Source organism: Cavia porcellus, unplaced genomic scaffold, assembly GCF_034190915.1.
Source record: "Cavia porcellus strain 051 isolate PalLab524CR breed Dunkin Hartley unplaced genomic scaffold, mCavPor4.1 scaffold_29, whole genome shotgun sequence".
NCBI lineage: Eukaryota > Metazoa > Chordata > Mammalia > Rodentia > Caviidae > Cavia > Cavia porcellus.
The window spans coordinates 30,226,471-30,241,557 of record NW_026947512.1 but is presented as its reverse complement, the minus strand read 5'-3'; the positions used below and the strand labels follow the sequence as shown (position 1 = coordinate 30,241,557).

At 37.9% G+C, this 15,087-nt stretch overlaps 1 protein-coding gene across 4 annotated transcripts; it reads right to left on the bottom strand.

The window, feature by feature from the left end:
* Positions 1-2,380: 2,380 nt before the first annotated feature.
* Glrx2 (glutaredoxin 2) lies at positions 2,381-12,944 on the bottom strand. 4 transcript variants are annotated; one of them, XM_023567178.2, is made up of 4 exons: positions 12,703-12,944; positions 9,401-9,461; positions 7,245-7,349; positions 2,381-2,646 (listed from the first exon to the last, which is right to left on the bottom strand). In XM_023567178.2, the coding sequence occupies exons 1-4, from the start codon at positions 12,810-12,812 to the stop codon at positions 2,512-2,514; spliced, it is 411 nt and encodes a 136-aa protein (XP_023422946.1). In that variant the 5' UTR covers positions 12,813-12,944; the 3' UTR covers positions 2,381-2,511. The 4 variants fall into 4 exon arrangements, with proteins under 4 accessions (XP_023422946.1, XP_003474905.1, XP_005005982.1 ...); XM_003474857.5 differs by having other exon boundaries at positions 7,245-7,421; positions 12,703-12,916; XM_005005925.3 differs by lacking the exon at positions 12,703-12,944 and adding an exon at positions 12,470-12,686 and having other exon boundaries at positions 7,245-7,421.
* Between the last annotated feature and the right edge of the window lie 2,143 nt (positions 12,945-15,087).

Here is a 15,087-nt window from a genome sequence, read left to right as displayed (position 1 = left end):
ATTTACATACCTGCTAGTCCTGTCTTTAATGATCTGAAAACTTTTCTTGCTCTAATAGCTGTAACTCAAAGTACCACTTAGGATTTTCACATTAGTGATGTTATATTGTGGCCCCTACACGCTTAACCCCCAGCTCTGTCACTAGCCTCTTGCAAAACAAAGTTCTCGGGTCTTCAGGTTTATTCAGCATTTTAAAGATTTTAGAGTGGTGAGGACATTTTGTTGCTATCTAGGGGATTTTTCAAAGATGTTAATCTGCGTTATGACCAAAAAAGGGTCAGATTTCTTTATTTCTTTCACCCTTTACATTTAATTAACAGCCCTGCTTTCCTAAATGCTGCTTTCTTGATGCACTGTAAGGCCCCTAAAATTACCTCTGTGGATTAATCATTAAGTATAAAGTGTAGAAGACTAAAACAGATATTAGGTTATTTCTTTTTTAAATAAAGCTGTAAGTGATGAGCTGATGGCCTGTTATCTTTCATAGTCTTTAAGGCTTCTCCTTAATAATTACTTTAAGATCTGAACATAATCAAGAACCATCACGTTGATACTTCAGTTCTCTATCAGTTTAGAATGAGTTGATTAAAGATATTTCATTTATAGCTGAGTGCTATCAAAACGCTCCATGTTTATCTATGTTGAAGTACCCTCTTTACTTTTAATATCTAAATATCAAATATAGCCAGGTACTGTGACACATGCCTGTGATCCTAGCACTTTAAAGGCTGAGGCAGAAAAATAGCCACAAATTTAAGGCCAGCCTGAATGACACTGTAAGACCCTCTCTCAAAAAAAAGGAAGAGGAAAAAATTAGGCCAGGCATGGTGGCACACACCTGTAATCCCAGCATTTGCGAGGCTGAAGCAGGAAAATTGCCACAAATTCAAAGCCAGCCTGGACTACATGGTGAGCCTATCTTTAAAAACTCAAAAGAATTAAATAAATAAATATAATTAGCAATGATGGTATGCAATTACAATTTTGTCTTTCTCATGGGTAACAGATTTCCTCTAACATTTAACAACACAGCAAGCATGCAAAATTTTTCATGACATAATGAAACGTAAAGGACTAAGATATATGAATCATCACATTGAAAATAGTTTAAACTCTTGCTTTATCAATAATTCTTACTGGCAATTTAAGCATACCTGTCCCAAATTCCCTGTTTTCTGTCTTGACCAGAAAACAAAAACATTCACTCTGGAAATCCATTTTCCTCCCACCTTTGGGATTTCTCAGCATCTGTTAATCTGCCCTCTGTATAATTTCAGGAATTAAGTAGGAAAATATTTTGTGTAGTAAGCACTTTAAAATTTCTTGATAGGAAGTTAGAAAATTGACAATAAAACTGAAAATATCTTCAATTTTTCTAAAATAAGAATTCCCACAGGATATGTCTTGCTTACTAGGTTGAACTGAAATGAAATGAAATAATGTTTTCAGAATAGTTTTGCTATAACAAAACACCTGATTCTAGTAATTAATGATGAACAGATTTACTTCTCATAGCTCTAGAGGCCCAGAAGACCAAGATCAACTGGCACACTTCAGGAAGGGACCTTCTTGCTGCATATCCATTGCAATAGATGGAAGAACAAAACAGCTCATGTACTTAAAAGAGAAATGGGAACCAAGCTCATCCTTTTATCAGGACTCTGCTCCCTGCATAACAGCATTAATCCATCTATTCTTGTGACCTACACACCTTTTAAAGGCCCCACCTCTCAATCCTGCTGCATCAGGGATTAGTTACCAACACAGGAATTTTAGGGAGCACATCCAACCAAAGCCCTTAAGAAACATTCCATCTAACCTTGCATCCAATAGTTGGTTTCCCTACGGAACATTTCAAACAGCAATGCAACATTCTAGAAAACAAAAGCTCTCCACAATATCATTCAAGTACATTCCTAACTGTATCCTCATATAATAGTTTTTCCTCATTTAAAGCTGAAATAGTCTTCCTTTTAATTTCCAATCATCGGTACATTTGTGTTCCCTGGAACTATTAAATCATCAAATGAGTGATTTGGTTTTGCTATGATAAATTTCATTCTAGTCTACAAATTTATTTAGTCTATAAATTTATTGTGAATGCTTTTCACAATATATTAGATGATATCACTACCTAGTTCTCAACTATATCAGTAAACCTTAACTTTCAGAGAAAATAGACATTAACCTTTATATCTGAAAGCAGTAAGGAGTTAATGCCTAAATGCTACAAAGATTAAAGAATTTCAAATACTTATCTCCTTGTAAAATTCATATATATATTTCAATAAAACACATTCTTACCTCATTTTTCCGTAGAACACCACCCCTTCAGTTTTAAATACTATCTCTTATCCTCAAGAATTGGCAACCAGAAAGATGAGGTTTCCATAGCAATTTATTATTATTTTTAATCATCATGAAGATAATTCACATATTTAAATCAACATCATTTAAAAGACATTATTGGTGTCCTCACTTTAGTTACATTTGCTAATTATAGCACCTAAGTCACTGAAATTCTTTCCTCTTACTTTTTTTTAAGTAACACTGACGAACGAGTGGAAGCAGTTTTCCTTCTTCGTGAAGCTTGTAAGTGTCAATTGCACCTCCAATAAAAATTCCATTGACAAATATTCTTGGAACCTGTTGGATAAACAAGATAAATTAGGCCCATTTTTAATATCAGAAGTAGAAAATCATTTCAGATAATAGACTTTCACACCCCCAGTGCTACTTTTAAAAGAAAATGAGGAAGAGGAACTTGCCCAAGATACAATGATACAAAGCTAAGATTTAAATCCAAAACAATTCTAAAGCCTTCCTATGATATATATAATTCTATAGCCTATTTCTATGATATATACTGTGTTATAGCTTGTGTCTAGATGTCCCTTTAAAGCCTCATTCAGTCATAGTTGGGGCTTTTTCAGATGTGGTTGGATCTAGAAGTGTGTGGTCCTGGAACTGATTCCTGGTGCAATGTTGTTAGGCTCAAGGGTGCTAGGGTTAAGGGTGTGAAGTAGTCTGGAATAAGATAAAAGGGCAGAAAGATGCTGTTAAGGTCCCTTGTCTTTGCTATCCTCGGCCTACTGTGAACCCTGCATTGGAGCCAGCCTATTACAAACTGAAAGCTCCACAAACTGTGAGCTAAATAAACTTTTCCCCCTTTAACTTGGGGTGCTGGGTATTTTGTCTCAGCAACTAAGTAACTAAGACTTACTATAAAAAAATAAAGCAGTCTCTAGTTAATAATGTTTAAGTTATTTATTATATATGTTTACTAAAGAGGAAGAGTGCATTGTAACTATGGATATATAAACAAGAAATGACAACACTTATTTTTCTGCTTATATATATATATATTACAGAAAAACCTACAAACTGCAAGACGCTAAAACATGGAGCAACACCAACATACTCAACTTCATAAAACACTACTGGACATAAAAGATCAGATAAACACACAATTACTGGATAGCATGAAACCTCAATACACCACTGTCACAAATAGACCCATTAGACAAAAAATAAATACCAGAGTTGAATCAAAACTTCAAACAAATGGAGTTAACAGATATTTGCAAATTGCTCCATCAAACAACAGAATATGTATTCTCAGCAGCAGATGGAGCTTTTGCCAAGAGATCACATGCTAGCCCACAAAGCATACTAAAGTACATGCAAAACAACCAAATTATCCCATGCATATTATCAGAACCTAGTGCAATGAAACTAAAACTAAAACCTAGTGCAAAAGAAATCACAAAAACTATGCAAACATATGGAAAATAAATGCTACACTTTGGAATAATCAATGGGTTACAGAAGAAATCAAGAAAACCTGTAATCCCAGCTTTTAGAAAGCTGAGGCAGAAAGATACTGTGAGTCTGAAATGAGTGTAGGCTCTGTAGTGAGTTCAAGGCCAGCCTGAACTGCACAATGAAACCGTCTCAAAAAAAAAATCAAGGAAGTTCCTAAAATCAAATCAAATAATAATGCCAGTAAATCAATGATAATACCACAACCTAGGAGACGCAATGAAAGCAGTCATAAGAGTTTATAGCTGTGAATGCTCACATGAGAAAAACGATGTGAATCCAAGTAACCTAATGATGCATATCAGTGTCCTAGAAAAACAAGGAAAAACTCAAAGCTGTACAAGGAAGGAAATTATAAAGATCAGAAATTAATAAAATTAAGACTATAAAAGAATGATTTGAACAGCTATTTCTTTCAAAGAAAAAACAGACAAGCCCTTAGCCAATCTTACCAAAAACAATAAAGAAAAGACTCAATGCAATCAAAAATGAAAAAAACTGAAATCACACTGGGTACTGCCAATATCCAGATTATTAGCAACTACTTCAAAAAATTATATTCCAATTAACTGGAACATTCACGAAAAAATGGACCGCTTCTGAGATACATGAATTCAAAACTGAACCAAGAAGATATAAAAAAATTTGTGTAAAACCCAGTAAGAGGCAATAAAAGTGATGTAGTAAACCTGCCAACTAAGGAAAGCACAGGTCTGTATGGGTTAACTGCAAAATACCATAAGAACTTCATGGATGAGCTATCATCAATGGTCTTCAATCTCTAATGAAACGGAGAAGGAAGAAATACTTCCAAGGTCATCTCCTGGAAGCTAAAATCAAAATCACTCAACCATCCAAGCAAAAAAATAGAGTGACAGGCCATCTCTTTAAAGAACATACATGCAATTGTCTTCAACAAGATAGTGGCAAACAAAAGGAAATAAAGCAACAGGAACATCATACATTATGACCAAGTAGGCTTCATCTCGGGAGTGCAAGGATAGTTCAACATATGCAAATCAATAAATATAATACACATTAACAGAAACAAGGACAAAAAAATTAACATGATCATCTCAATAGGCGTAAAAAAGGCTTTTGAAAAAATCCAACATCCAGTCATGATTTTTAAAAAACCTGAAGAAAATAGGTATAGAAGGACCTTAATGAATCTGACAGAAGTCATTTATGACAAACCAATAGCCAACATATTAAATGGGGAAAACCTGAAACCATTCCCTCTAAAATCAGGAATGAAGTAAGTATGCCAACTATCAACACTTTTGTTCAATGTAGTACTCAAAACACTCCCCAGAACAAGTAGGAAAGAGAAACATAAAAGGGCCACATCTAGGAAAAAGAAGTCAAATTATTATTTGCAGACAAACACGATCCTCTACATTTAAGACCAAAAAATGCTATCAGAAGTCTCCTAGAAAAATAACCATATTGAGCAATGAATCAGGATATAAAATCAACAACACAGAGACATCAATAGCATTCCTGCACACCCTAGTGAACTTATCAAGAAAGGAACATCAAGAAGAATTAAAAATTCTTCTTAGGAAGTGAAACACCTCTACAACAAAAACAACAGCACTCTGAAAAAAAAATCAAAGAGGACATCAAAAAAAGGGAAGATATCCCCTGTTCCTGGATAAGCAGATGAAATATAGTCAAAATGGACATACTTCCAAAACTGATACGCAGACTTACTTCACTCTTAATCAAAATACCGAAAGCAATCCTCAAAGAAGTGGAGAAAATCCTAAACTCATAATGGAAACAAAAGACAGATTCAGAATAGCAAAAACAATCCTAGGTAATGAGCAAAGCAGGAGGCACCATAATCCCAAATTTTGAGTTATAAAAGCATCATGGTACTGGTATAAAAATAGAAATGTAGATCAATGGGACAAAATAGAGGATGTAGAAACAATTTCAGACACATTCAACTATGTGATCTTTGACAAAGTGGCCATAACTATGTTAGCAGACAGATACCCTATTTAATAAATAATAAAAGCACTGGGAACACTGGCTATCCACATGCAGAATATTGAATCTAGACCCCTCTCATCAGCTACTAAACTAAAATCAAAACAGATCAAAGATATAAATATTAAAAACAATCTGCTAGAAGGTAAAATAAGTAAAACTTATAACATATGACAAGGCTGTGGGAAAAAAAGGAATCCTTCTGTGCTATTAGTGGGAATATAAACTCTGTAGCCATCATGAAAATCAGTACAAAGACTGCTCAAAAAGCTACAACAAGAAATTTCATTTAATCTAGATATTCTCTTTCTAGGAATCTTCCCCAAAAGTTGAAGACATCATCTTAATGATACATGCATATCCATGTTTATAGCAACACAATTTACAATAGCTAAATCTTGAAAGTGGCCTATACATCAATGGGTGAAGAAAATGTGTTATTTATACATGATAGAGTACTATTCTGCCAGAAATAAGGATAAAGTGGAGTCATTTGTAAGCACTTGGATGCACTTTGATACTGTAATATTCACTGAAATAAATCAGATACACATACTTAAATATTACATGGTCTATCTGATATGAGAAACCCAAAATATAAATAAAGAGCAAAATAAAAGATAGTTAGTGAGAAATAAGGAGACACAGTCTTTTACAAATGGGAAAAGGATCACGGAGGGGGAAAAGGGGGGGGGGGATTAAGATGTGTTCTATATATATATATTAACTCAGTATGAGGAACGTGATCATTATGTTCTGCAAACATGTACAAATAATAAAAATTGAAAAGAAAATATGGAGCACTAAAGTATTCTATATCACAGTAAATGGAGACTGATCCCTGTTTTGTACTCTACAAACTAAAGGGAAGAGCAATACTTTCATACTACATACAGTTTCAAAAGGGTGTGACGTTCCATAGACAAGTGGTTATCACAACACCATTACCCAACTCATCCTAGTCAAAACACACGTGCAATAAGAATAAAAAATTAACTTCACAGATTCCTACTCTAAGAATCTAGATTCCAGATCTGCCATTTCTTTATCAATAGAGTACTATTCTGCCAGAAATAAGGATAACGTGGAGTCATTTGTAAGCAAATGAACCTCAGAGGTCTGGCTCACTTTTCCTAACATGAAGGTCTAGATCAGTGATGGTGAACCTTTTAGAGACTGAGGGCTGAAACTGCATCCCAACCCCACCTATTTATCTCAAAGTGCCAACACTACCCATACAGGCACTGTTATTCAAAGTTCAGCCACTGGGGCATGCTGGAGCGGCTCAACTCATGTGCGGAGGGACCTCTGCATGCCAGCTACAGCATATGTGTCACAGGTTTGCCACCACTGGTCTAGATGCCAGGTGATCCAAGTCACATCTGTTATAGGATAAGGGTTGACAAAGGTAAGGATGTACTCACAGTTCTTTCACCAGTCATTTTATAAAGAGCATCTTGAAACTGGCTCCCATATTCAAGCATGTCCAATTCCACCACTTTATAATTAACATTCATGTCGTGGAAAATCTTTTTTGCCGTTGTACAGTAAAAACAAGATGTTTTTGAGAAAATCACCACACAATTATTAGAAATTATTTCCTGAGATAAAACAAAAACTCATTTTAACTTTGGATGTCATGTTTTAGAAAGAAATTATGTTTTAGAAAGAAATTGTGGAAAGCCTATAGATTTTCAAGTCTCCTAACTTATGGCTCAAAGTTTCTATGATGCACTTTAATACATGCAGGTTTAGGATATTATTTATTTCGAATTTCTATTAGCAACAGAAGTGTAACAAATAATGCCTGACATGGAACAGTAATAAAAAGTTTCAAAGTAGATCCAGTTCATTACAACAAACACTTCCATGTACCAGACACTATTCTTAGCACTTTGCCCCAAATGATGATGAGATGAGACTCTGGTACATACATTTGCCCAGCCTGTTAAGTTTTGTTGTTGTTTCTAAATATATATATATGTTTGGGTCCTTGAAAAGATTTTGGATAGGCCTAGTATCCACATAGATTTTAAATGGTTAAGATGAGCACCCAGGTATCTGTCTAGGCTGTTCTTATGTGATTGGTCATAGCAACACCTTCAAGATAATAGCCTAAGACAGAAAACACATTACCCAGACAAAGTACCTCAGAAATTATGCCTATCCTTGAGTGTCCTAAGAGTTCTAAGTTACAGACTACCTATCTACAAGATGATCCATTTTTATGCGTTCCCTTCTCCTTACTTTATTTGGTATAAAAGTCTATTTCAGAGAAGACCAGCTGTACCACAGATGTATTGATGAATCCATTTTATAGAGAAAAAAATTGAAGCTGAAATGTTCATAATATTTGGATTTGACCCAACCCTCTCACAACAGTAAAGCTAATGCTCTTCCACCATGCTGCCTCAAGTTACAGGCACATTGTGACCATCATTTACTTTAGAAAGAGAGGAGAATGCTGGGTGCTGACACTGGGTGAAACACTAATACAGAAGTGCCAAAATAAATTGGAACTCAAAATGACAGTATTAGGGTTTCTTGAACCCATACCCCACCTTTTCTAAAGCTCATTCTTGTCAATATTTCATAAAGCTACATTTTTAGCTTATAATTCCCTCACAATGTTTCCAGCATTACTGGTACACTCAAAAACTAAGTTTGGCTAACTCAATTAAATGTAAATTGTGTGTCTGTAGATCAAACTCAGGGCTTTGCACAGGCACAAAACCTACCACAGCAGTACACCCCTAAACCAAGGCAGAAACTTTTTATATGTGGTGCTAGGAGGTGGTAAGGAAGAGAAAGAAAAGTATGACAAAGAAACTGCAAGGAAAAAAAAATGTATGTATGAATTTTCTGAGGCAGAATTATCTAATTTTGGCAGCAAAAGAAGAGAGGAAATGCAATTACAACAGAACTATACACACAGGGGCTGAAGGTTTAGCTCAGCGGCATAAGTGCCTGCCTTCCAAGCAGGCAGTCGTGAGTTCGAATCCTGGTACCGATAAAAAGGAAAAAGACCAAAAAAAAAAAAAAAAGAACTATACATAGTATCCCTGAGGAGGTTGTTTATGGAGTAACAATCAGTATGCAGTAATCCTATTACACTCTAGGTTCTGTGTTAAAGCAGAGAGCCGGTAAACAAATGCCCAGGCCAAATCAGATAGTACCCCTGGCTATGGACAGCCTGACTGGTACTGATGGTAGACTTGTCATGGATATGCTGAAAAACAGCAGTCAATATCATAGCTCCAGTGTGCAGTAAAGATTCCTTTAAGAATAAGCCTCATGGGGACCCGAGATTTAACTCAGCAGCGTTAAATGCCTGCTTGGCAAGCACGAGGTCGTGAGTTCAATCCCCAGTACCAAAGAGAAACAGAATAAGCTTCATAAATTTTGACTACCAAAATGATATAAGCCTTTACTGTCGTGTGAATTATTTGAGGGTAGAACTTAAATATTAATTTTGCAATTCATTTGATGAACTATTAGACAATGAGGAAGCATACTAAGTATGTAAAACACTTCTTTTTCTGCAAAGAAAAATTTTCTTAAGTCTCCCACCATTACTCACCTGGATCTCTTTCACAGGTGTATTTGCTGACTCCCCCAAAGATGACGTGCTGTTCCCCATCCTAAAAGAAATTGAAACGGGCAGTAGATTTACTAAGTCATAATCTAAGTCCCATTTGAAGAAAGCTTTTAAATACAAATATATCCAAACATACAAAATAGAAGAAAAAATTTACTTTACCAATACAAAATATTAGTTCACAAAGTATTTGTTTACTAAAACTTTCAAAAAGACTTTGTGCTGATCTGATTAGTTTCCCAAGGGTTTCTTTCTTTTTTTAAAGATGAAATCACATTCACTATGTTTAAAGTTGGTATCTTCTTATTGGTAAATTCATAACCATGAAATTATAAATATGCTGTCCTACTGATAGTATGACCATTGGTTTAAAAACATGGCTTTCATTTCCTTCTTAAAACACACAAAACTCGATGATCACTCTGTGAAGAAAGGAACCTACAAAGATTTTTAAGCTGAGCATGGTAGCACATGCCCATAACCCATGCTACTCAAGCCTAAGGCAGGACTGCAAGCTCAAGTTCAGCCAGGGAAATTTACAGTTAAGACCCTGCCTCAAAATAAACTTTTAAAAGGGTTTGGGATGTAGTTCTGAGGCTTGAGTGGTCCTGGGTTCAATTCCTGTACCATGGGGGAGAGGGGTGGACATTTTAAACTAAAGTATTTCAACTACAATGAATCTATATATCCCAAATTTTCCAGTCAACAAAATGGGAACAATAGACACAGCACTATGAGGAAAAAAAAGGGGGGGAGGTATCAATAATCACTTCTATCTCACAGGGTTTTTTAACAAAGGAATTGCTATATAAAATAGAACTGGGTCTTACATATAATAAATATTCACTGACATCTAGTATTACTATTAATTTCTCTGACTTTCATCATGTCAGCATTTATTATCTAAAACCCAGCTGCTGGAAGCTTGTAAAAAGAGGCATTGACTAGGGGCTGGGGATTTAGCTCAGCGGCATAAGTGTCTGCCTTGCAAGCAGGCAGTCGTGAGTTCGATCTCTGGTACCGATAAAAACGAAAAAGACAAAAAAAAAAAAAAAAAAAAAAAAGAGGCATTGACTAATCAGGAAGATATTCATCAATGACCCTGAGCAGTTAGATGTCATCAAATCTCTCCACTTATTCCTAGAACCTTTCTTCACCCTACTGATCTTCCTTGGTGAGCCAGACCTTACTGTACTGTAGAAGCAGGCAAAACTTCATGATGCAAACTAACTGTAAAGTGAAATTACTAATCTATAAATCTTAAAGAGAATTACTCAAATATCTATGTACCAAGAGAATAAGATAATAAACTGAAAGTTTAAATAATTTTTAAATTAAAAGAAATTATGGTTAAGAACTCCAATTTTGGTAGGGTGTGGTGGCGCGTGCCTATAATATCAGCACTCCAGGCTGAGGCAAGAGGATCATTGTGAGTTCAAGACCGGTCTGGGCTACAAAGTGAGTTCTAGGCCACCTGAATTGCGTAGCAAGACCCTGTTGAAAAAAAAAGAAAAAAAAGTTTTGATAGAAAAATGCTCCCTCTAAATCCTGTTCTTTGCATTTAAATTTTATTGTTATTACATATAGAAGTAAGCTATGTTTACATTTAGTTTCTTTTTTTTCTCACAAGTTTCAAATTTTGGTGAGCCAGGGATTTAGCTCCGCAGCATAAGCACCAGCCTGGCAAGCACAAGATCATGAGTTGGATCCCTAGTGCCAAAAAAAAAAAAAGTTTTAAATTTTTAAAAACTATATAGCATAAAACTTCAGTCTATCCCTTCCAAATTCCCAGACTGGGGATCAAACCCAGGGGCACTCTACCGCTCAGCCAACTCCCAAGCTCCTTTTTTTGGTACTGGGAATTGAACCTTGTGCTAGCCAGGCAGACACTTATGCCACTTGAGCTATATTCTTCAAGCTCCGTTACTTTTCTATTTTATTTAAGATAACATCTCAATAAACTGCCAGGTAGGATCCACACTTTAGCTCTTCCTGCCTTAGCCTCCATGAATGCTAGGATTACATATGTGAACACCATGCCTAATAAATGGCTTTTCCCGTATATATTATCATTCGATGGTGAGGCTATGCTCTAGTGACACAGCACACTTAGAATAAGGAAGCTTAACACACATAACCTTCAGGTATAACAAAGATGAATCAGAGAAACATTACAATAAATTACAACAAATCATACATACACAATGCCTGCCATGGATAATTTCCTGTTTTCCCACTAGATTAGCAAGAACACCATTAAAACAAAGGACACGTGTGCTTATATCAAAAAGAGGCTACAAATAGGAAAAGTCCAGTCACCTTGAAAGGAAGAGATAGTTTGGAGGAAAACCTGAGTTAATGAAGTTAACCCAGAAAAGAAAGGGTTAGGCAGCACTGACCTGGACCCAAGAAGAGTATTTGGATGGTATAATTCACAGTACTTAACCATCTTCAAACCACCCAATACAGCATTTACTACTGAACCTCTTCTGTAGAACTTACCGAAGAAAATTTTTTCGTGGATAACGAGATCCAGGAGAATTCCAAAAAATTACCCACTTCCCTTCCAAACACACTTAATTTCAGAAAGGCATCCTTTTCCTTTCAATTACTAGTTGAGGTTGATAAAAACTATCAGCTGTTAAGGAGAGGTCATGCACAAAGGAAGTTAAGTGGAACACTGATGCGACTGGATCAGGAGGGTCTCTAGGTTGGTAGGGAGACTTAAAGAGTTCGGATACCACGCAGTGGGATACTCCAAGACGGTGAGCGGACGTGCTGGCTGGGACGAAGACGCCAAGCGGCAGGATCGAGAGGCGCCTCTCCCGCAGAGAAGCGTCAGGAAAGCACCGCCTTTTTCCCAGCCAGAAACAATGGGAAAGCCTCGGCCTTTCACTAGGTCCAGTCACCTTCACTCCCTGAGGAGGGGTTGCCAGACTTAACAGATAAAACTAAATGATGACCGGTAAAATTAGAATTTCTGATCAACAGTGAACACGTTCCGTTTTAAGCACGCCCATGCACGCGTACTAACGCTCTGCCCCTGTTTACCTGCAATCGCAACAGGTCAGGGGGTCGTGTATGTTCCCTAGCATCCCACGCAGGGTTGCCCAGGCGACTGGAGTAAGCCAGAGGAGACAGGACCCCCCCCCCAAGTCCACGCTCCCCTTCGCGGCCGGGCCTGGCGCGCGACCTGGTGGGTCCTGCAACCCTCTCCCTCGCTTCCTGCAAATGGCCCCAGTCCTCCGCGTCACACGACCCGTCCCGCCGATCTCGCGGCGTACCCAGAGGCCGCGGTTCCTCCAGCGCCCACAGCCCCGCGGAGCTGCCCCGCCGAGACACCCCGGCGACCGACCAGCCGCGACCCCGCCAGCAACGCGCTGCGCCACGACATGGTCAGACCTCCCCGTCACCACCAGGGTGCGCGCCTCAACCTGCGGCGCAACGAGCCCTGCCCCTGCGGCAGGCCCCGCCCCTCCGGGCTGCCCGTGCCGCCGCCGGTCTCCAGGGCGCCGACGCGCGCGTCCGCCTAAGCCCCCAACCGCTGGTCCGCGAAAGGGGCGGGGCCTAGATGCGGCGGCCCGGAGACCCCGCCCACAGAGAAGGAGACCCCACCCACAAAGCGCGCGCGATCGCTTGCTGGACCAATAGTGTTTCTGTGTTTTGGAAGCTTGTAAAGGGTCGCGGGCGCGTAGAAATAGTGCGGGAGGATTGTGACCAACATTCTGTCGGGGCGAAAAACAATAATGACTGTCCGGGGAAGAATCCCAAGTGTCTGTCTGCGCTGTTGACCGAAGGGAGGCAGCGCAGTCTCAGCTTTCCTGGGCGAGCTTTGTGGGTGACGCCTGAAAGCTGAGCACGGACGGGGAACCCTGACCCGGCGCGAGACTGTCTGATTACACTCGGAATCAAAACAGAATAGCCCAGCGCTCCTTTCAAAGGAATGCTGTTCAAGATCGTTTCAAGATAAAAGTGGAATTAGAAAGTAAAATAGCCCAGAGACGTTTTGCCATACCTTTGAAAGTGGACCACAGATGCTAGTGACAAGATTGCCCAAACCATTCAGTGATGCTAATAATAACCCTTTGTGCGTGTCTGTAGCTAGTTTTCTTTACTCAGATCACTGACACCTGTTTGTTAAAGTCAAAAGTCACAAATGGTATGTCCAAAATTCTAAGCAATTGTTAGAACAGTGCAGACTTTTGAATGTCTCTGTCTCTGTCTCTGTCTCTCTCTCTCTCTCTCTCTTTGATAGTCTCACAAAATCACTGAGTCTTATGAAGTCTTTGAGTTGCCCAAGTTGTGTGCTGGAGCTGGGATCCTCTGCTTCAACCTCAGAGAGTGCTAGGATTACATGCGAGCTCCACCCTTCCTGCCTCAGATCTTTTTTGATCTTATGTGAACTAAATTTAAGATTCGTGTTATTAAGGTGCAAAATTAGAACTTTATGCTTCTGAACATAATAGTTGGCTAGCATAGGTAAATCAAGAACATGACGGTACATACAGCTTTAAGAGTTCTATAATTTTTGTGTTTAATATGTTTTGTTGTAATTATGTGTGCATTTAATTGTACAAATGAATGGGTTTCATTATGATAGTTCCATGCATGCATATAATGGTGCCTTCATAATGTGTTTCCTGTCTTCTGTCAAGTTCTATAATTTTTTTTCTTGCCTCAGCAATGTAAAGAGATAAATGATAAGAGCAAAAAATCTGAGATATCCTAAATTTAAGGGTCAGAAGATGAAGGGGAGAAAAGATAAAGGAAGTTAATCAGTCATAAGCCATAGGCCAAGCAAACAAAAAATATCCCACATGGGTTGGGCATATTGGTACACATCTTTAATTCCAACACTTGGGAAGATGAGGAAGAAGGACGGCCAAATTTGAGAGCTTAGACTATGTATTAATACCTTGTCACAAAAAAATCTTTTTTTAAAGAAAAAGGTGTCCAACATTCTAGAATGCTACGTAGATATTGAAACTTGAGATGACAAGAACACCAAGCATGATCACATCGTGCTTAAAAGTACTGCTTATGCATGGTCTTTCTATTCCAAAACTCTTCTGGCTTCCCATTTTCATCTCTCTTTTCTGTAACCATTATATATTTGGTGTAAACAATTCCTGCTTTCTTTCCCCAAATTATCACTATAAAAATACTCTTGACTTATTAGTCTAGGACATAATGGCAAAGCCGTCTAACCTTGCAGCTGTACACATGAGAACTTGTCTTCCCCATTATTTTGTTACTTGAGACTATAAGAGCCCAATACAACCTTTTATTTCAGAGAGCTATATGTCTCAAGAGTTTTGGCTCAAAAGTATCAACTAAGAGAACTGAGATGTTGTAAGAGTTTCTTTTTTTCTTTTTTCTTTTTGTAAGACAGAGTCTTACCATGTAGTACAGGCTGTCCTTGAACTCACAGTGACACTCCTGCCACAGCCTCCTGAGTGCTGGAATATAGGCATGCACCATCATGCATGGCTTAAGAATTTCTTTTAAACTCACTTTCTGCAGTTTAAATTGTTACAAATTTTGTTTGATACCATAAGCAGTTTTGTTCCTCATCTGGAATTGACAGTAAATTACAAAATGTAATTTAAAAGATGTATACAGTGGGTTCAGTATATGGACCTTAGGCATCTAGGAAACCTTATAAATGT